The 21,150-nt window shown below is 41.5% G+C and overlaps 1 protein-coding gene across 1 annotated transcript in view; it reads right to left on the bottom strand.

The window, feature by feature from the left end:
- WARS2 (tryptophanyl tRNA synthetase 2, mitochondrial) overlaps positions 1 to 21,150 on the bottom strand; it is a 291,282-nt gene that overhangs the window by 237,200 nt on the left and 32,932 nt on the right. The window contains exon 2 of the mRNA XM_044071488.1: positions 14,506 to 14,760. Coding sequence (XP_043927423.1) covers positions 14,506 to 14,760 — 255 coding nt within the window. The remainder of the gene's footprint in view (positions 1 to 14,505; positions 14,761 to 21,150) is intronic.

The raw sequence follows: 21,150 nt of genomic DNA on the forward strand, positions 1-21,150 counted from the left end.
CAACGTCTATATTTATGGTAAGTGTACACAACTGCACTATGTTCTTCGTGTTTCACTGTTACAGTCATTACATTTGGGTAGATTCCCAAAGCTATGATTGGGAGGAGTTTATATAGCATTAGGGCCAGCTAGAAGGCCCTGCAAGACAGCAGGGGCAAAGCTAGCTCTGGATTTAGAGAAAATTGGCAAATGATAATGTTTGGTGAAAGTATGAACAGAACTCCAGGTAGCAGCTTCTAGGATGTCCCTGGTAGGAACACCTCCGAGAGAGGCTGCAGAAGTAGATGCAGCCCTGGTGGAGTGAGATCTGATCCCCTGGGGGATAGGTTTTCCATGGTGCTTATAGCAAAGATTAATGCAATGGCTTATCCATTTAGAAATAGTCTGGAAATAGCCTTCCCCTTTGCCCCTGCAGCAAATGCTACCAGCAGTTCAGATTTTCGATTTTCTTCGAGGTTTAGTTCTGTCCAAGTAGAATCTAAGCTGTGTGCACATCCAAGGAATGCAGACTCAGTTTCCCCTTTGCTCTGTGGATTGGGAAAGAAGGTTGGCAAATGAATGGACTGATTAAGAGCCAAACTGGATACCACCTTGGACATGAAGGATGGATTGGTCCCAAGTGACACCCTGTCCACATGAAAGATGATGAAAGGCTCCACTGCCATAAGGGCCTGCAATTCAGATATCCTTCTAGCTGAAGTGATTGCTACAAGGAAAGCTGTTTTCCAAGAAAGACGTTTTAAGTCTGCAGTAGCAGCTGGCTCGAAAGGAGGGAGAGAGAGTTTCTCCAATACAAAAATGTAGGTCCCAGGCAGGGGTTGGAGCTCTCCTGGGTGGTCTCACATTTTTGGCCTTCTGAGGTACTGCTTGAGCAGGGGATGAGAGAAGAGGGGAGGTTCTGAGTTGTAATGAGCTGAAATGGCTGAGGCATGGATTTTAATGGAGGGGAGAGACAGAGAGAGAGAGGCATGGATTTTAATGGAGGGGAGAGAGACAGAGACAGAGACAGAGAGAGAGAGAGACAGAGAGAGACAGAGAGACAGAGAGAGAGACAGAGAGACAGAGAGACAGAGAGACAGAGAGACAGAGAGAGACAGAGAGACAGAGAGAGACAGAGAGACAGAGAGAGACAGAGAGAGACAGAGAGACAGAGAGACAGAGAGAGAGAGAGAGACAGAGAGAGAGAGAGAGACAGAGAGACAGAGAGACAGAGACAGAGAGAGACAGAGAGACAGAGAGACAGAGAGACAGAGAGACAGAGAGACAGAGAGACAGAGAGAGAGACAGAGAGACAGAGAGAGAGACAGAGAGAGAGAGAGAGACAGAGAGAGACAGAGACAGAGAGACAGAGAGAGACAGAGACAGAGAGACAGAGAGAGAGACAGAGAGAGAGACAGAGAGAGAGACAGAGAGAGAGACAGAGAGAGAGACAGAGAGAGAGACAGAGAGAGAGAGAGACAGAGAGAGACAGAGAGAGAGACAGAGAGAGAGACAGAGAGAGAGACAGAGAGAGAGACAGAGAGAGAGACAGAGAGAGAGACAGAGAGAGAGACAGAGAGAGAGACAGAGAGAGAGACAGAGAGAGACAGAGAGAGAGACAGAGAGAGACAGAGACAGAGAGAGACACAGAGAGACAGAGAGACAGAGAGAGACAGAGAGAGACAGAGAGACACAGAGAGAGACACAGAGACAGAGACACCCGTGTGAAGAATCTCGGTTAAGTATTGCAAAATCGGAGGTAAATTGGGCGCTGCCATGCTCATCCATTGAGATTAGTTCCAGGCACACACTTTTCCATTTTTCAGCATAATATTTTCTAGTACTAGGCCTCCTTGCCTCCAAGACGACATCCATCACAGGTTTGCTGTGGGATAAGGGTGAGTTCTAGTAATTAGCCAGGCTGCAAGGTTCAAAGTTGGGAGCTGAGTGTGCAGAATCCAGTTCTCCTGCTGAGACAGCAGGGAAGGGGTCTGAGGCAGATGCCATGGAGGTAACTGCGCAGGAGGGGGTACCAGTGTTGGCGTAGCCAGTCTGCAGCAATCAAAATCATCCTTGATTTGTCCAGTTTGTCTTTTATTAGAACTTTGGAGAGCAGAGGCAGCAGGGGGAAGGCGTAAACTGATAGGTTTTTTCCAGGCTTGTTTATGGGGAGTCCTTGCGCAAAACTTGTCCAACTGGTAGTTCTGGGAGGAGGCAAATAGGTCTATGTCTGGGCTTCCCCATTCGCTTGTCAACATGTTGAAAATCCTTTGTTCCAGTTTCCACTCGTGTGGGTCCATGAGGTTTCTGCTTAGTCCGTCTGCCAGTGTATTTAATTTTCCTGGCAGGAATTGAGCTTGTAGGTGCACTTGGTAGCTCAAGACCGTGTTCCACAATGCCATGGCTAGTCTGCAGAGGGGGTAGGAAATGTGTACCCCCCCTGCTTGTTTATGTACCACATAACTGTGGTGTTGTCTGTCCTTACCATTAGTTGTCCTAGAAGAATGTAGTCCTTGAAGGCTGTCTGAGCATTCTGTACAGCTAACATTTCTTTTTGATGGATATGTAGGTGTTTTTGACTTGGGTTCCATTTGCCCTGAATGCACTTCCCTGCCAGGTGAGCCCCTCATGCATAGTCTGATGCATCTGTTAGGGTTTGGGTGGCAGGGGGTAGTGTGAATGGTAGTCCCTTGTTTTGGTGGCAGGCCTCTGCCCACCAGAGGAACTCTAGGCATAGGCAAGGTATGATAGGAATCATTGTTTCTAGGCTGTGAGAATGTTGACTTCATAAGCTTTTTAGATACCACTGTAGTTTCCTCATATGCAGTCTTGCATATGGAATTAGGAGAATGCAGGAGGCCATGGACCCCAAGGATTGCAGCATTTGTCTTGCAGACAGCAGGGTTTGTGGCCACTTGTTTGAAATAGGTTATCAAATGATTTTGATTTTCTGGCGTGAGGCAAGCCATCTGGGAAGTTGTATTCAAGCTTGCTCCCAGGAATGTAAATTTGTTGACAGGGTACCAGTTGTGATTTCTTTTCATTTATGGTGTACCCCACACAAGTTAGAACCCTTTTTACAAATGCCAGATGATTCAAAAGTATGCCCTGGCTTTCTGCCTGAATTACACAATCGTCCAGGTATGGGTATATTTGAATACTTCTTTGCCTGCAAAATGCAATAACTGGAACCAGGCACTTTGTGAATACCCTAGACGAGCCAAAGGGCAGTGCAGAGAACTGATAAAGCGTGTAGCCTGCTTTGAAGCGTAGGTATCTTCTGCAAGATTCCCCAATTGGGATGTGCAGGGTATGCTTCTTTTAAATCTAGCGTTGCCAACCAGGTGTCTTTGCCTAGCATAGGAAGTAAATGGTGAAGAGTCAGCATCTTGACTTTTGGAATCTCAAGAAAGGTGTTTAGAGTAGTCAGATCCAGGATTGGATGCCATGATTGGTCTTTTCTGGGCACCAGGAACAGCCTGGAGTAGAAACCTTGTCCCTTTTCCTCTTCTGGTACCAGGTGAATAGCCTCCATGCTTAAGAGAGAGAAAGTACTTGTTTTTGAGCCTCTGCCCACTGATTTGGGGGCAGGTGCAGACACCCATTTGGTGTTGGCAACACTATTTTAAACCCATTTGTCCTGGATTAGGAGTTCCCAGTACTCTGCATGAAGAGCAATCTTTCCCCCCAAAGGGGCAGTCAGAAGACTAAGTGCTTGGGAATTTTAAAAGTCATTGAGACTGTTTACCATAGGGGGGGTGTCTTGATATTCCCAGATTTGGAAGTGGCGGCCCCCCCCAATGCTTAGTTCTGATAGTCCCCAATGACTGAAACCTGGGGGGGGTTTGCTGTGTCTGGGTTTGGCTTAAGACCTGGAAGGGGTTGGAAAGGACCAGTTCTTTAGGCCAGTGCCTACTAAATCTAGGAGGTTGCACTTAGAAAAAATCTTTTAACAGTTTGCATAAATTTAGCTTTATCTTCCATCTTTTTAAGAACTTCTTCAGCCTTGTTGCCAGACAGGCGGTCCTGATTTAAAGAAGCATCCAACAATTTAGCTTTAACATGATCAGGCAAATATTGCTCCTTAAGCCAAGCATGCCTTCTAAGCACAGACCCAGTAACAGCAGCCCTGCAAGAGGCCTCTAAAGAAACAAAACCACATTGCAAAGTAGGTTTTCCAACTTGTTCAGCAGAATGCATTAAGTCCTGTAAATCTTTATTTTCCACACAGTCAGGAATCATTTTCTGTTCAAGTAGTCCAATGACATGTTGCTGATATTTTAACACATGAAATTGGCAATTTAAAGCTCCGATTGCCAAGGTTGCTGAAGTATAAACCCTTTTACCCCATCTATCCAGCGCCCTTGAGTCTATCAGAAGGGGGGAGGCTTTTTAGTAGTAGAAGCCTTAATGCCCTTGGGCCCCTGAGAAATAGTCTCTGGATCTGCAATAGGATTTTTGAAAAGGAACTTGTAAGACTCAGGAACCCTGTCTTGGTCATGTTTACTAGGAGCAGGAGGCAGAGAATCAGGGGCCAAATTGGATTCAGAGAAAACAATGTCTAGTACAGGAAGAATAGCCAAAGGCCTATGCGGAGGTGGAAGGAAATCCCTAAGCCTCTTTTTTTAAAATCAGAAAATTCCTGGCTTTCCCAGTGAAAATGCTCCCTTAAAGTATGTAAGGTTTCCCCAAAAGTAAAATCCTCAGGAGGGGAAGTAGAGGGAACAGAATCCTCTGCATCAGAATCCTCAATTAGGCAAGGACAAACACAGATCAGAAGAGTCGGAAGAAACAGAATCCGGAAGAAACAGAATCCGGAAGAAACAGAATCCGGAAGAAACAGAATCCGGAAGAAACAGAATCCGGAAGAAACAGAATCCGGAAGAAACAGAATCCGGAAGAAACAGACATAATCAAGCTCAGCCTTAGGCCTCTAGGGGGGGGTTGACTAGCCCTGATTAGTTATTAGATCTTCAGCCATTTTTATAAATTTGTTTGTTAGGCATAGGGGCCTGGGCATTGGTTTTTTTTTTTTTTTAGACATGGCTCAAGATTTAGGCCTTAGTAATGAAGGAGGTGTCGCTTTAATATGCAAGTCCGTAGGCCTGAATACACCCTCAGAAGCCGGTGCCTGCACAGTGGCTCCAAACCCATCCAAAGTAGAGACATCCGCAGGTTCCACAGTTGAAGTATCGCTCAGCATACCGGACTCCGAATGGGTCTCCGTAGAGGCCTGCGAGTCATAAGTAGTGGGTATCAGGGGTTGCGAAAGCGCCTCACAGAGTACCGGCGAACTGGCAACTGGCTTAGGAGAAGCGTTGTCGGCAGTTTTGGACCTCAGCGGCCTATCTTTGCATTTTTTTGTAATCCTGGTAGTCGGATGGCTAACAGACATTTCTGGATAATTAATCAGAGAACCAAAATATTTAGAGGCAAAAATATACAGACGACTGATAGTGCACTGATTAAATAAAGCACAAAACCGACAAGGTACATCGTGGTCAGGGCCTAGGCAAGGAATACAGTATGAATGAAAGTCTTTGAGGTATTTGCTATCCACAAGTAAATGCAATTATTATCTTTTACTGACATCGGTAAGGAGCAAGAAAAGTTTCCCAACGGGGTACTTAGCTTTAAAGCTGAAGACTTAGGTTCTGAAACTTGAAAACGAAAATTTCAGGAGTCGGCCGACTGGCACGTGCCAACTGCTTCGGGCACCGCATGGCAAGAAAAGACTGATGTAATGGCGTTGGCTGCATGTTTTATACCCCTGACGTCATGGAAGAAGGGACAGCAACCGACGCAGGACCCAAGACTTTGTTAATCAGGCTGACTGAGGGCAACCTGCAAGCAGATTACCCAAATGTAATGACTGCAACAGCGAAACACGAAGAACATCTGCACATAACTGGTTAATGGCACCACATACACTGAACCCGCAGAAATAGCTAACCTGACAAGTTCAGTGAAAATTTCTCTCCTCTATCCGAGCCACATATCCCCCAAAGCATTCCTACCATTTGCCCTCCACCTAGTATCTCTAAGGTCACAAATGATCTCCCCAAAGCCAAAGACAGCCTCTATGGGACATATTACACAGTGCATTCTAAATGGATTAAAACAGGAATTGGATGTACCTCTGTGTACTCTAAGCACTGGTGTATCTGCTGAAACAGCAAGTGTCATCCTGTTACATGAAGGAGGTGCCTCCATAGACCACGGGAATTATAGGCCTATAAGCATGACCAGTCTAAAATTGCAAGGCTATGGAAAAAATCCTGGAACTCAACAATGCTATAAGAGACCTCCAAATGCTCGATCAGACTGTTTGGCTTTGTGGAAGGGAGATCCTGCCTCTAGAACTTGGTGGACTTAAGAGACAGTCACCAAAGCCCTTGACAAAGGCAAATCTGTGCATATGGCCTACCTGAACCTGGCCAAGGCCTTTGACACTATTCTCCAATCAGGAAAGGATAAATTCACCCAGCTGGAGAAGACCCTGTATATTGGCAGGTGGGTTGCAAACTGGCTCAGCAACAGAATGCACACAGTCAGAATACGTGACAAACTGGGTGGCCTAATGGTTAAGGTGTTTGCCTTAAAAACACAAAGTGCAGGGTTTGAATCTCACAAGGGATAATTGGCTAGGCTTAAAATGGCTTGCAAGGGCAGTTAGCCTAGCATGAACCGAACCGATATAACTGCACCAACAAATCCGTAACCAGTGGTGTTCCACAGGATCAGTGCTGGGAACCCAACTGTTTGCAATCTACTTCTCGGATGTACAGGCTAAAACAAAAGACCTATGGTGGAGACTGTTTGCTGATGGTTACAAACTGGGTACAGTCTTCAAGTCCCGAAACCATGTCAACATCCTATGAGAGGGACTTGCCCAGAGAAACTGGTGCCCAAAGTCATTGGCTAAAACTCAAAGCAAAAAAAAAAAAAAAATGCATCATGATCATCCCCTTCAGCAAGGGCAATGTCCCTGCAGATTACCAAATTAATACCACCACCCCAAGCACACAATCAGTGATACGATTTGGCCACACAGGTTGCCAGCAGCCTTTCCTTTGACCAAGTCTCCACAGTGGTAAGAAAGGCTTCCTGCTCCACCCAACGGGCACTGTATTGCGAGAGAGGTTCTAACCCCCCCCCCCTCCTTATACTCCTCACTCATTAGGCCAATAATAGAGTACAATGCTACCTTTGGCAAGTACCTTACCAGGCACCCGCAGCAACTGGAAAAACCTCAAAGGTTTCTTACAAAGAAAATTCAGGGTCATTAGCATGCATTATCTGTTGACAGTGTCACTATACTGTCTTACAAACTACCTCTGCCTTAATATAAAGCAATCTCAGATCCTGCTCCAATGGAAATGCTGCACATACGTAAATCAAATGGTATAAAATGCACTTGCTTTAGGGAATTCAACCTAGTAAGGTGACAACAGGACTTGCTGGAGAGAGAGGAGTCTTAAAAGATTACCTCTACTCTGCAACAAACAAATTCAAGTGAAGCACAGCCCTTCGCTGACCCTATTTAAGCGTAACATTAAAGCCGGATATTTACATGGGTGAAATACAAGTCTGTGTGCTGTGGTAAGTTGGAGGTAGTCTAGGTAATCAGGGAGTTCTAGACAGTTTAGAGAATTAAGGGTATGGCAGTGATGGGTGGAATTTTTGGAGATCGTGTTATAGCAGTTTTCCAATTTAGGTGTTGGTAGCGGTCAGGTTAGTCAGAAGAGGGGCTTCATATAACAGGGATGGGAGGAGGTAAGTAGTAGCTAAAGTATGTCTAGTAGACTTGGAGAGAAAGATTGTTCCTATAAAGCATACCTAGCTTTTGGTGGGTTCTCTTTATATTTTGTTGGCTATGGATATCAATAGTAATGCCAAGAAGTTTTGCAAAGGGAACCACTTAAATGGGAGAGTTGATATGGCCAAGGACTTTGAATGAATTTTTGTACGTCTTGGAGGGAGAAAATAGTAGAATTTTAGATTTATTTGCATTTAGAGACAGGTGGTTTTGTTGCATCCAGTTTTCAGTGGTAGCAAAAGCAGTTTGAGTTTTAATCAGTAGTTCAGGGAAGTTTGAGGCAGAACAGACTAACAATCATCTGCGTATTGAATAATTTTGGCATCAGGAATAGAGTGAATGTTATTGATAAAGATGTTAAAGCGCATAGGTCCGAGGATGGACCCTTGAGGGACACCAGTTGGGGTAGGAAGAAAGGAGGAGGGGGAGCTCTTCCATTTCACTGCCAGAAATCTGACAGGTAAGCTAGAGAACCAGGATACAGTGTTTGGTGCGAGGTTTAGGTTTGAGAAATGATAGATAAGGTGTCCGAGACAGTGTCGAAGGCTTTAGAAAGGTCGAGAAGAACCGTGGAAACTAAATGTCCTGAATCTTGGGCTTGGTTAACCATTCCTAAGGAGAGTAGAGTGGTTATGGTGCTATGGCCTGGGCAGAAGCCATGCTGGGTAGAAGTAAGGAGTTGGTTTTGGGTTAGGAAAGGCATACGCTGGAGGTGTGTATACCACACACACGTCTCTCTCTACACATATACATACACACTAATTTATATCTCTATCTCTATCTATCTCTATCTATATATAATGCACATATATATGTATATACATACACAAATAGATATATATATATATATATCTATCATACGTACATACATATACGCACACGTATCTGTATATGAATGTGTGTATAATTTATTTTATTTACACACACACCCTCTGATGCTTTTGAAAGCTCACTGCGAACCATAGCTTTTGCTGTAGCAGGCAAATGAGTAGTCAGGAAAATCCTACTAGGACAGCTGAACTTAAAATCAGTCTCTAAATGTAGTTGATGGCAGGTATGTACCCAGAAAGTGAAACAAATTAGCAAGAAGGAAGTAAGGACAGCTACAAAGAGGATGAAGAAAGGAAAGGCTGTTGGTTCAGATGACATACCACTGGAAGCATGGAGGTGCTTAGGAGAAATGGCAGTGGCATTTTTAACCAGATTGTTTAATGAAATCTTGGAAAGTCAGAGGACACCCAAGGAGTGGAGAAGTGTTTTGGTACCTATTTTTAGGACTAAGGGTGATGTGCAGAGCTGTAGTAACTATAGAGGGATAAAAATGGTCACAACTTGAAAGAGTAGTGGAAGCTAGGTTAAGATGGGAGGCGATTAGTGATCAGCAGTATGGTTTCATGCCACGAAAGAGCACTACAGATGCGAGGTTTGCTCAGTGTCGATAGAGAAATATAAAGGTCAGAAGGAGTTGCATTGTGTCTTTGTGGACTTGGAAAAAAGCATATGATAGGGTGCCTAGAGAGGAGTTGTGGTATTGTATGAGGAAGTAGGGAGTGGGAAAGTATGTAAGAGTGGTACAGGATATGTACGAGGATAGTGCGACAGTGGTGAAGTTTGCAGTGGGAGTGACAGATGCACTGAAGGTGGGATTACATCAAGGATCAGCTCTGAGCCCTTTCTTATTTGCAAGAGTGATGAACAGGTTGACAGATGAGATCAGACAGGACACCCCATGGACTATGATGTTTGCAGATGACCCTGATCTGTAGTGAGAGTAGGGACCAGGTTGAGGAGACCCTGGAGATGTGCAAATATGCTCTAGAGAGGAGAGGAATGAAGGTCAGCAGGACTAAGAATATACCTGGGTAAATGAGATGGAGGATAGAGGAATGGTGAGGATGTAGAGAGTTGGCGAAGGTGGAGGAGTTTAAGTACTTGGGATCAACAGTTCAGAGTAATGGCGAGTGTGGAAAAGAGGTTAAGAAGAGTACAGGCAGGGTGGAATGGGTGGACAGTCAGGACTGATTTGTTACAGACTGGTATCAGTAAGAGTGAAAGGGAAGGTCTACAAGAGAGTAGTGAGGTATGGGTTGGAGATGGTGGCATTGACAAAAAGGCAGGAGTCAGAGCTGGAAGTGGCAGAGTTAAAGATGTTAAGATTTGCACTGGGTGTGACAAGGAGGGACAGGATCAGGAATCCTTATATTAGAGGGTCAGCTCAGGTTGGATGGTTTGGAAAAAGTCAGAGAGGCGAGATTGCGTTGGTTTGGACATGTGCTGAGGAGGGATGCTGGGTATATTGGGAAAAGGATGCCAAGGATGGAACTGCCAGGTAAGAGGAAAAGAGGAAGGCCTAAGAATGTGGTGAGAGAACATGCAGGTGGTTTGTGAGACACAGCAAGATGAAGAGGACAGGAAGAAATGGAAACAAATGATCCGCTGTGGCGACCCCCTAATAGGAACAGCTGAAAGAGAAGATGTACCAAAGAAGACTGAATGCTGTAATTAAAATCAAAAGGTGCTTCAAAGTATTAGTTTAAGGGTGTGCACAATTATGCAACCAGCTTATTGTACCTTTATATATTTTTCCCCTAACAGTATTTGTTTTTCAATTGAATTGTACAGGTTATAGAGCACATTAAAAAGGTGGGAAAAGTTTTGAAATGATTTATCATGGTCTTTTTTTTTTTTATATATATACAATGCATCACAAAAACCTGGCATTTTAACTGGGGTGTGTACACACGTTTTATATCTACTGTACAAGCACAGATCTATATTATACACACACATATATATATATATATATATATATATATATATATATATATATATATATATATATATACACACACACACACACACACACAAAGTGTAACACACTCATAAAATGTGCAACACACATGTGCATCAAATTCATAATTCATTAAGATGTAAAGAGCGAACATTCCATTAAACAAACGTGGACAGCACTGAATTTCAAATAGAATTTCCATAGTTGGCCAACATCATGAATGTGACAACCTGGCAAAACAAAAAAACAGAACACACCCTTTTATAATCACCATACATTATGTACACACACTAAACTACTCAACTATTTAATACTACCCTAGAAATTTAAAGTGAAACTTCAGTACATCTGCAACTCAACCAAACATGAAAGTAAACCACCTTAAACATAAAACCTTTGTGCCTCAACAGAGACTGCTGTAAAAATAAAATACTATTAAATGATGCACAAGGCAGAATGAGCATATATAGCTACACCTTTTAGAGAGCTACAGCCGTTACTACAATTTGCACATCATATTGGTCTCGTCAGCACTATTGTATACTCTTACGCCTCCGCACAATTTTGAGGGGGGGTATCCTGCCAATAACTGCAAATGTAATCTCTCCACCCTATTCTGCTCCCTAACAAGTACAGATAAAACAGCAAAAAAATCAGAAATTCTTCTGCCTAGTAAAACTCATCTATGCCATGCTTCTACACAGCTGTGTCTCCCTGCATCTCCCAGAATTTATTCAAAGCTGAAATATTCCATAATTCAATAGGAAACATGGAAGTCTAGATTGAGAAGCATTGCTATTACTAACTTTGTGGACCACCTAAGCAAGTAAACTGCAAACGTTAGAATATCTTTGTCATTGTCACCTGAAGTTAGTTCTTGAAATTCAGGTGCAACTTCATTTTCTTTTAAGAAAGAGACAAAAAATGACAGCAATGCCTTTTTTTTTTTGGTTTTACAAAGTTGAAAACTCAGTCTACCATAAAGAGGTGATAACCTCAATGCTTAAAGATTTCATCCGATATTTTCAGCAAACTGAAACAGGCACCCTTTACAATGTCACCAATATTCTTTGAACTTGCTGCTATACAAAGTGTTACGAAGGCACACGCTACATACTTTGCATTTGCAGTTTACTCGCAAGTAGAAAGTTAAAAAATAATAAAAATTCCCACGTGCAGTTGTAAGCTTTGGAAGATTTTAGTTAAACAGTACACTAGTGAAGACATTTCATGGTACCCTCTATACGCAACTAGTCCATGTACAGTGTAAAGTTGTCAATATAAACTTCCTCTGGTTAAATACAGTCCATCCATAAACCATTCTGGTGATTTAGACAAACCATGTACATTTTCTTTCGTAGAAAAGACCAGTACATGCATATTGGTATTGATATCAACCATGCCCTTCTGTAAAATTGTTCCACATTTTAAGTTACAACTACTTGCAGAAACTAAGAGCTGTGGAGTTTACTCTTTGATAGCATTCTTTTCCATCTAATTAACTTGCTGCAACACATCCCATTTGTTAAGAAACTGTACTTTCTATTATACCATGATCCCCCCAAAACGTGCACGCTGATTGGCCAGCGTGCCCGTTGTAAATCGAGTTATACTAATGGAAAAAGGTCCGTCCCGGACTTTTTCCATTAGTATAACTCGTTTTAAACATTGTTCGCTATGTTAAATGGGTTTAACATAGCGAGACAGTTTAAAATAAGCAACGGAGATCTCCGCTGCTTATTTTAAAGCTGTCTCGCCATGTTAAACCCATTTAACATAGCAGTGTTTAAAAGCAGGAGAAAGCAAGATCTCCGTTGCTTTTTAGTCTCGCTATGTTAAATGAGTTTAACATAGCGAGACAGTTTTAAAATAAGCAACCGAGATCTCCGTTGCTTATTTTAACACTGTCTCGCTATGTTAAACTCATTTAACATAGCGAGACACTACAAAAAAGCAAGGCAGATCTTGCTTTCTCCGTTGCTTTTGCCCACAGCTCTCATGTACTGCACAGGTACATCAGAACTGCCGCGATGCCAGACATCTGCGGAAGAGCAGTAAACAGGCATTATATATGCCATTATTTAAAAAGTAATAGTTTCTTTTCTTAAATAATGTCATGGTATAGCAATAACTCACTTCTGGGTGGGTAATGCTAAATTACCCACGGTTGGCTTTTGGTCCTCGGCCCTCGGGACCAAACCACGCCAACCGTGGGTAAATTTAGCATTACCCACACCCAGGCGTGGGTTATTGCTATAATGATGCATCATCAGGTGCATCTCTACATCAGTTTTCTCTGACTACACTCTGCATATTTTTTCTAACTCAGCAGGATCAAATCCATGATTACAACCATCTGTATAACCTAGAGATGGTAGTGAAAGAGCCATCAATGTGGAACATATCTTTGCTCCTTAGGGACTTAATAGTACTGTACATGCTTCCTAACACTCTGTGAATGCTCTGATGCTGCAGCCACAATAGCAGTTTGGAGACTGCTGTATGTATAGACACTACTTACTGCCTTTATGTGGCAAACTATCACACCTGGTATTTTAGTTTACATGTACACTATCACATATCAGGCATTACATTATCCTTTTATATTTACAGGGCACACACAGGTATAATGAGATATTTGATAATGTACAATACGTATGCGGTTTCCTGCAGAATTCCTAACTAAATGTTGATGCAATAGTGCAGTATTTATCCTTGTGCTAGCAGTAGGCCAACTAATGCCATGCAAGGTTTTAAATTTTCACTTGGGAGATGTTCACTTAATGGAACATTTGGTCTTTTCATAGACTACTAGAGGTTTGCAGAATTAAATATTTGAGGACTTGAAAAACCTATATACACATCTAACATACATCCTGAAGTATATTCTTAAAAGGGAAAAAAAAAAAAAAAAAAAAAAAAAAAAGAAATGGAAACCAAGTACTGCTACTAGCTTGCATAGGGTTATCAGCTTGCCGGAATGAAGCAGACTATACTAGAACAAGTTGAGCAACAAATACTATGGCTGTATGGTCTAGAATTTTCTTTACACACCAGCTTAGCTCACCAATAAGCTATAAAAAGAAAAAAAAAGGCTATAGTAACAGAGAACTATGGAGTTTTTTTGTTTTGTGAAGATAAAGTGTCCAACACCTGAATACAAGTAGCTCATATCCCTGGTAATGAGTGGATAAGCTTAAAGATAAAGGGCAAGAATTGAATGAATGAATGAATGCTCACTTCAACAGGAGTTCATATGCATCCTCATACATGATCTCACTTCTGACGTAAATACACAATTACTGTAATAAATGTAACTTTTAAAAAAGTCTGCACAAGACAAATCTGGAAGCTATAAAGACATGCCCCACCATGCCTTGCATTAATTGCAATGTACAAACTACTTTAATGCGTATGTAGCCAGTGACGCAACTGCAATGTCAACACAATTGTAAAGTAGTAACAACGTGCCAAAAATATGTATGGTGGTTACACTAACAGGCTTGCACGTAAATACTTCAATTGTGCAGACATTACCATAACTGGTTCTTAATGACATAATTACATAATTAACACATGACATTTGTAGGCAAAAAGGAAGACTTCCTCCCACCTACTTTGTTTCACTTTCTAGAACCCCTCTTGACTAAATCCTTTGGGAGGAGGAACATGCATGCAGCGAGTGCAGGCTTACAGCAGTGTAAGTCAGCTTTACAGTTCAGTTTGTGGCATTAGTACACCTCTTGTGGTTAACCATACACACCAACTTTGCAGGCATTTGGCTCTAAGATGTACAAGAAAAGCTATCAGGAGAAACATCTTCCAAAAGACATTTTACTTACTAACTACCTAGCAGTGAAAATAAATCTTACTCCTGGTCTGAAACATATGACTTACCACTTCAAGAATTTCTTACCACAGACTGCTGAAAAAGTACACTTCTCTCAGGGTTTATACCACAAGCAATAAGGCTGGCAGTCATGTTAAGTACATTCTCTTGCAGTGTTGCTGGATCCTGGGGTACTGTAATAGAATGTAGATCCATAACGCTGTAAAAAACTGAACCACATTCTTCCTGCAACTTCACCCAGTTTTCAATTGCTCCCAGGTAGTTACCAAGATGAAGGATGCCAGTTGGCTGGATACCAGAAAAGATACGAACAGTGGTACTCTAATAAAAAAAAAAAAAACACAAGTGATTTGCCCGCATCTTAATATAGCAAAATCTCAGCACGTTCTCACATCTGACACCTAAAAGCAAGTCATATGGAAAAAAAAACAAAATATGAACCATTTCAAAACTTTTCCCACCTTCAATGGAACCTATACAATTTAAATCGGTTAGGGGAAAAATATAAAAAAATAAAATACGTACAATAAGCTGGCTACACAAAGTGCACAACCTTAAATACTTCATTGAAGCACCTTTTGATTTAATTACAGCATTCGGTCTGGAGTAGGAATCTTAGCATGGCACATCTTGACCTGGCAATATTTGCCCACTCTTCCTTGCAAAAGTACTCCAACTCTCAGATTGTGAGGGCAACTCTTGTGCCCAGACCTCTTTCAGGTCACCCCACAGATTTTCTATTGGGTTGGGTCTGAGCTCTGGCTGGGCCATTCCAAAGCTTCAATAAAAGCACGACTTCACCAGAAGAAAAAATTAATTTGGATGTATGCTTGGGGTCACTCATGTTGAAAGGTGAAATTCCTCTTCATCTTCATAGCAGAAGGCTGAAGGTTTTGGGCCAAAAGTGACTGGTATTGGAACTATTCCCAGTTCCGTCCACCTTTACTAAAGCCCCTGTTCCAGTTGAAAAGCAACCCAAAGCATGATACAGCCACCACCATGCTTCACCATAAGGATGGTGTTCTTTTGGTGATGCAAAATGTTATTTTTGCGCCAAATGTACCTTTTGGAATTTTGGTCAAAAGTTCAGCCTTGGTCTCAGACCATAACACATTTTCCCACATGCTTTTGGGAGACTATGTATTGGTTTCGCAAATTTTATCTGGTGTGTAAGAAAATGCTTGTCTTGCAACCTTACCCCACAGCCAAGACATATGGAGAATATGTAACACACAACCAGTTGTGTCTTTCGGCTTTTCCCGGTTAGGGGTCGCCACAGCGGAACTCCGGTCTGCTAATGATTGGCAGTAGAGTTTTACGTGCTGGCTTGCCGGGCCTAACGCACAACCTTCACGAAGGAACACCCATTCACACGTCGCCACACAGAAGACTTGCCAGAAATTCCTGCAGCTCCTTCAGTGTTGCTGTAGGTCTCTTGGCAGCCTCCCTGACCAGTTTTAGTCTAGTCTTTTCATCATGTTTGGAGGGACGTCCAGTTCTTTGCAACATCACTGTTGTCCCATATTTTCTCCACTTTTTGATGACTGCCTTTACTGTGTTCCATGGTATATCCAATGTTGAGGAAATTTTTTTGTACCCTTCTCCTGATACCTTTCAACAATGAGATCCCTTTGATGCTTTGCAAGTTCTCTGCGAGCCATGGCTTTTGCTGTAGTAGGCAAAAGAGTAAATGTCAGAAAAGTCTCACTAGGACAGCTGAACTTTATTGGGGTTAGATCAGTCTCTAATTGATGGCAGAAATCAGTCTCTAATTGATGGCAGGTGTGTACTCAAAGACTGAATGCGGTAATTAAATCAAAAGATGCTTCAAAGTATTAGTTTAAGGGTGTGCACACTTATGCAACCAACTTATCGTACATTTAATTTTTTTATTTTTCCCCCCAACAGATTTGTTTTTTCAATTGAATTGTACAGGTTATAGGTCACATTAAAGATGGGAAAAGTTTTGAAATAATTTATTGCAGTCTCATTTTTTATATAAAAAAAAATTGGCATTTAACAGGTGTGTACACTTTTTATATCCACTGCAGGTTCACAGGTAATTACCAAGCATAGGGTCTAGGAACCCATAGAGGAGCCTAATACAGTTTCCAAATTTTTCCAGAGCACTGCCTTGTTAACAGACTTGATCAGTCTCACAGAAGGCAAGTGGACACCAGGAGAATCAAAATGCCAGAGTACAGGAAGCAGATCACTGACAACTCATACCTATAATCCTCTGTGTTCACTGCACAAACCACACACAAAATGGGTACTAAGGACTTGTAACATAAATGCAGCAACACAATTTACATGCAGAAGTGGAGCCATCTGGATAACTTCGTGCACTCAAGTAGACTTGAGAAAAATACAAGTCATTAGACAGGTGTTCTACACAGTGCTGGCCATGGATGGTCAAGTGCAAATAGGTAAGTGAACAGAACATAAAGGCTGGTAAAGCAAAGGAAGCACTTCCTCTAACTCTAGCAATCTAAACGACCACAACATGGTTTACGAGTTAGTAAAAGCACAGGACACCACATATGCTCATTCTACCTAGAAAGGCACGAAACCATGGTCCTCTACATACAAGAAATGCACAAAAGCCCACTCGACAATACTACTGTGCAGCCATCTAATTTGTCACAGACCTTCACTGACATCCCATACCTAAACACCTAATCGCACTGTTACTCTGGTCCCCTGTAGGTTAACACACACACACAAATGTGGGAGGTTTCTCATTCCACAACCCCCCCCCCCTCACAATGAAAAGGGAGATGTCCTCTCACATTTTCTAACATAACCCCAGAATAAGGTTAGACACTGTGGAAAATTGAGTTCAACTTCACTGTTTCAACAACCAATCTGATACCTAAATGGAAAAGGCCAGTGAAATGTTAATTTCCCAGATGCTGTCACATATCTTAACCAAAATTTATCTCCCTTGCACCAAAGATTGCCAGAGGGGGATTGAGCTTCCCTGCAGAGATTAAATGGATTGTGTGGGCAGTTGAGACTACAGCGGCCTGGGGTTCGCAAAATGCAAACTGTACTGTTCTTCCACGCATGCATTATAAGCACCCCCCATGTGGTGATATATATATATATATATATATATATATATCTATATCTATATCTATACACGCACATCACAGATGTGAGTAAATGCCAGCTGTATGGCATCCTACAGTTCATGGCAAATTTAATGCCACAAGCCATTCTGTTGTGGGAATTTAAACCATTCGCATATTTTCTAAACATTTATGGCACTTAGAACTAACTGCTACTGCAGTAAGGCCACACTTAAGTAACGGTCACAACATTCTTCAAACCACAAGACAAAACTAAAATTTTCCCATTACAGATAAATGTGCTTTTCTTGTAACTTTAACGTATGCATTTACTTGTACTGTGTATGATAGCTCGTCTACATCACTTCTACTCAAAGCAAGATTACAATACAACTGGTACAAAATCTGTATATACTATCAGCACTAAAAAAAATGCTAGCTTTAATTGTGCCGCAACTAGAAAAAGTAGCTCACCAAAGCATGCTAGAGAAAACACAGAAAATTGTTAGGCATTGTACATGCACAAATACAAAAATGTCTTAGCATAGTAATCGTGCACCTTTGTTTGCAGGACTAAAGTATTCAATAAAGAAAACACAATCTGCTTCACTATGCTAAATTTACAGCATCACCATATTTACCCAATGGCAGGTTATAAATTCTGCGTTACAAAACCCATGGAGTCATGCACCTCTCTGCTTTTTTTTTTTTAAAAAACACTACTATAATCCAGTGTAAATCAAGATATTCACTTAAGGTGCATTACTACTAAAGACTGCTGTGCTGTGTGTGAACCACAAGCATTCTGGAGACCCATACTACTAAAAAGGAAGCCTGAATGACAAAGGCTCAGTGTCTGAAATGCAGCACAAATTCTACACAGCAGAAGTACTTCACACCATAAATTCTGTTTATTGCCAGTTTTCAATTCATACATCATTAAGAGAAATTTACAGCTCAGAGTTTAAAATGTGCAATGAATCACCGAGTGACCAGAGCTGTGATATGCAAAGTAAATTATTATTATAATCTGCAGCATGGGGCTTTTAAAACGCACTTCATTACTCTTAGCAGTTTACTACCCAAGCAGACTAATTGGATATAAATGAAAAAGGTAATGTTTAGTAGCCACGTACAGAAAGTCTTGGGTAGTGGTTAACAGAACATATGGAACACAGACTTTTGCTTCCTCGAGATATGTGAAATCCATTGTTTTATCCAAGAAAGCATACCATCAATACAAAAACCTAAACATTTACATAAAATTCCCAGCTATTTCAGTTAAGGGGGTAAACTTTCACAGATTGACAGGAACCAAGCTAACCTTCGCTTCATTACATTTGCAAATATGCAGCCTGCCTGTAAAAGATGAAACAAAGCCACATAAAAATTAGAATATGGAAAACAGTTACTAATACTGCATCACTGAAACTTTCAGATGCAAAATTGAGGGTCCTTGTGTGTGCCCACTCAGCCAGTCCAAAGTGAAGTAATGCAGACGAACTTTTTATAAAAAAATTACAGGTACATACACAGCTAAACATTACCGACAGACTAGAGTGGCAAAAGAACACAATACAAAAAAAAAAAAAACACAGTATCAAGTGTAATGTTAGTCAAGGAAGCAGGAGGGGCAGGACAAAAAGCACAACTTTACACAGTATTGCTGGGTAAGCAAGGAAAGAAAGTCACTGACTCCAGTACAATCTTGCTACTACAACAGAAACTGTGCAGAATACTTTAACTGCAGACATATTTCAGCTAAGTGTCTTAAGATTGGCAAAACAGATGCACATGGGAATGGGCACCATCAGATATCGTTTTGGACTGCAATCCATCTATGGCAAGCAGGCAAGGTACATGTCCAAGCAATCCCAACTATGGCAAGCAAGTAGGGTATAACAGGTCTAAGAAGGAAAGGGGAGGAGGACAGAGCTGCTAGAATGACAAAGAATTTAAAGTGTCACTATAAAAAAAAGAAGCAACATCTTGCATGGAACTCTAGGTACCATAACTCAAGTAATTAGTCTATTAAGTACTCATGGGCGACAGGGTTACTGCATGGCAGCATCAATTAGTTGTGTGTACACACTAAACTAACAATGAGAGAGACTTATGCGAGGAAGGTGTAAACATTAAACAAAATGAGATTAGGACCACAGTGGGGCCATATTCTGTAACCGTGATGAAATAGCATGCGTCTTTTCAGAGAAAAGCAAAACTAAGAAATACAGCAATCACCCAGAATGAAATATACAAATATATTCCAGTGCAATAACTGCTTGTTATGGTTGTGAAAAGGCAAATTATCACAAGGTGCTACAAGTCGAGAGAGTTTAGGACAAATACAATGTTAAAAATGGAGAACCTATTAATGAGGACAGGCTCAACCCACCTTTAGCCATAAGTGCCATAACTACCAAATGAAACAAAGTATGAAATAATAGGCTGCAAATCAAAGAAAAAGGATTTAAAAACTGCAGAAAAATGTAGATTACCTTTAAACTTAATTCTAATGTTGCATATAAAATTCACTGCCAAGATACCTGGCTAATGCAGGGGATAAAAAGGATTAAATCATTTATTAGTAAAGCCACCTCTGATTTGCAGTCTCAAGTGCCAATCCTACACGTGATGGGAATTATAATTTTTGATCTATATTGGGGAAAATAACGATAATATTTTCTGTGTCTCACTTGCATTATTTGAATTAACAAGTCAGACTCGTACCAACAGAAGAGAAGGGCAACTAGCAGGTAAAATGCACTGCATCAAACACAGCTTAATGCAGCAGTGAAATAATAAGAGTATTAATACTGCAGTATCATTATGGTAGTACAAGGATACTGTGCTGAATACTAGAGCAACACAGAGCAAAGTCAAGACAAAGCACAGGTATAGCCAGGTAAGAGCTACTAAATTTAAAGAGCCAAAGAATAGAGAGACCAGACTCCTCCCATAAGGCAGAGGAGTACAATCCATCATAAAAGAAGCCACAACCACCTGAAACCTGGTGGTAAGAAAATTTCTACTGCTTAGAGGGACTATGCAGGTTACTCATAATGGTCACCCAGGATACCAGATACACTACTTCACTGCAAAGTACAGCAAACAGTATTTCGGACATATGCTAATCAGGTATGCTGCATTACTGCAGGCATTTCATACGGTGGCAGCACAGACAAATGTATGCCTGTTCTGGCCAAAGTGGTCTACATCAGGAGGAGGGAGAAAAAAAAAAAAAAAAAACAAAAGGCCCAAAAACTGTAAATTTTCCCACAGAATAGTACCGAAGCACAAGTCACAGCAAACATGTGATAGCACGTCCAGGCATCTTAGGAATGGAGACCAGGCATCTTAGGAATGGAGACCATTCCTACCCGCTGCCACAGAGGAATCCTTCAAAAATAGCTCCTAGGCAGACACCATCTGGATCAGAGTCACATCAAGGTACTGCACTCCCTCTCTGCCTTATATTTTATGTGGTAGACCAGACTTGTGGCTTTGTTAGCTGCACCTTAAAACCTCAGACTTGTGAATACTATCCTTCTTAAGGTATAAAGCATTAAGTAGTATCCCAAGTACATTAATATCCTGCTTAGCTTGTTTGTGTGAGGGAGGAGCTTTACCTCTTCCC

The sequence above is a fragment of the Protopterus annectens genome, chromosome 5.part0, assembly GCF_019279795.1.
Source record: "Protopterus annectens isolate FY-2018-M chromosome 5.part0, PAN1.0, whole genome shotgun sequence".
Taxonomy (NCBI): Eukaryota; Metazoa; Chordata; order Ceratodontiformes; family Protopteridae; genus Protopterus; species Protopterus annectens.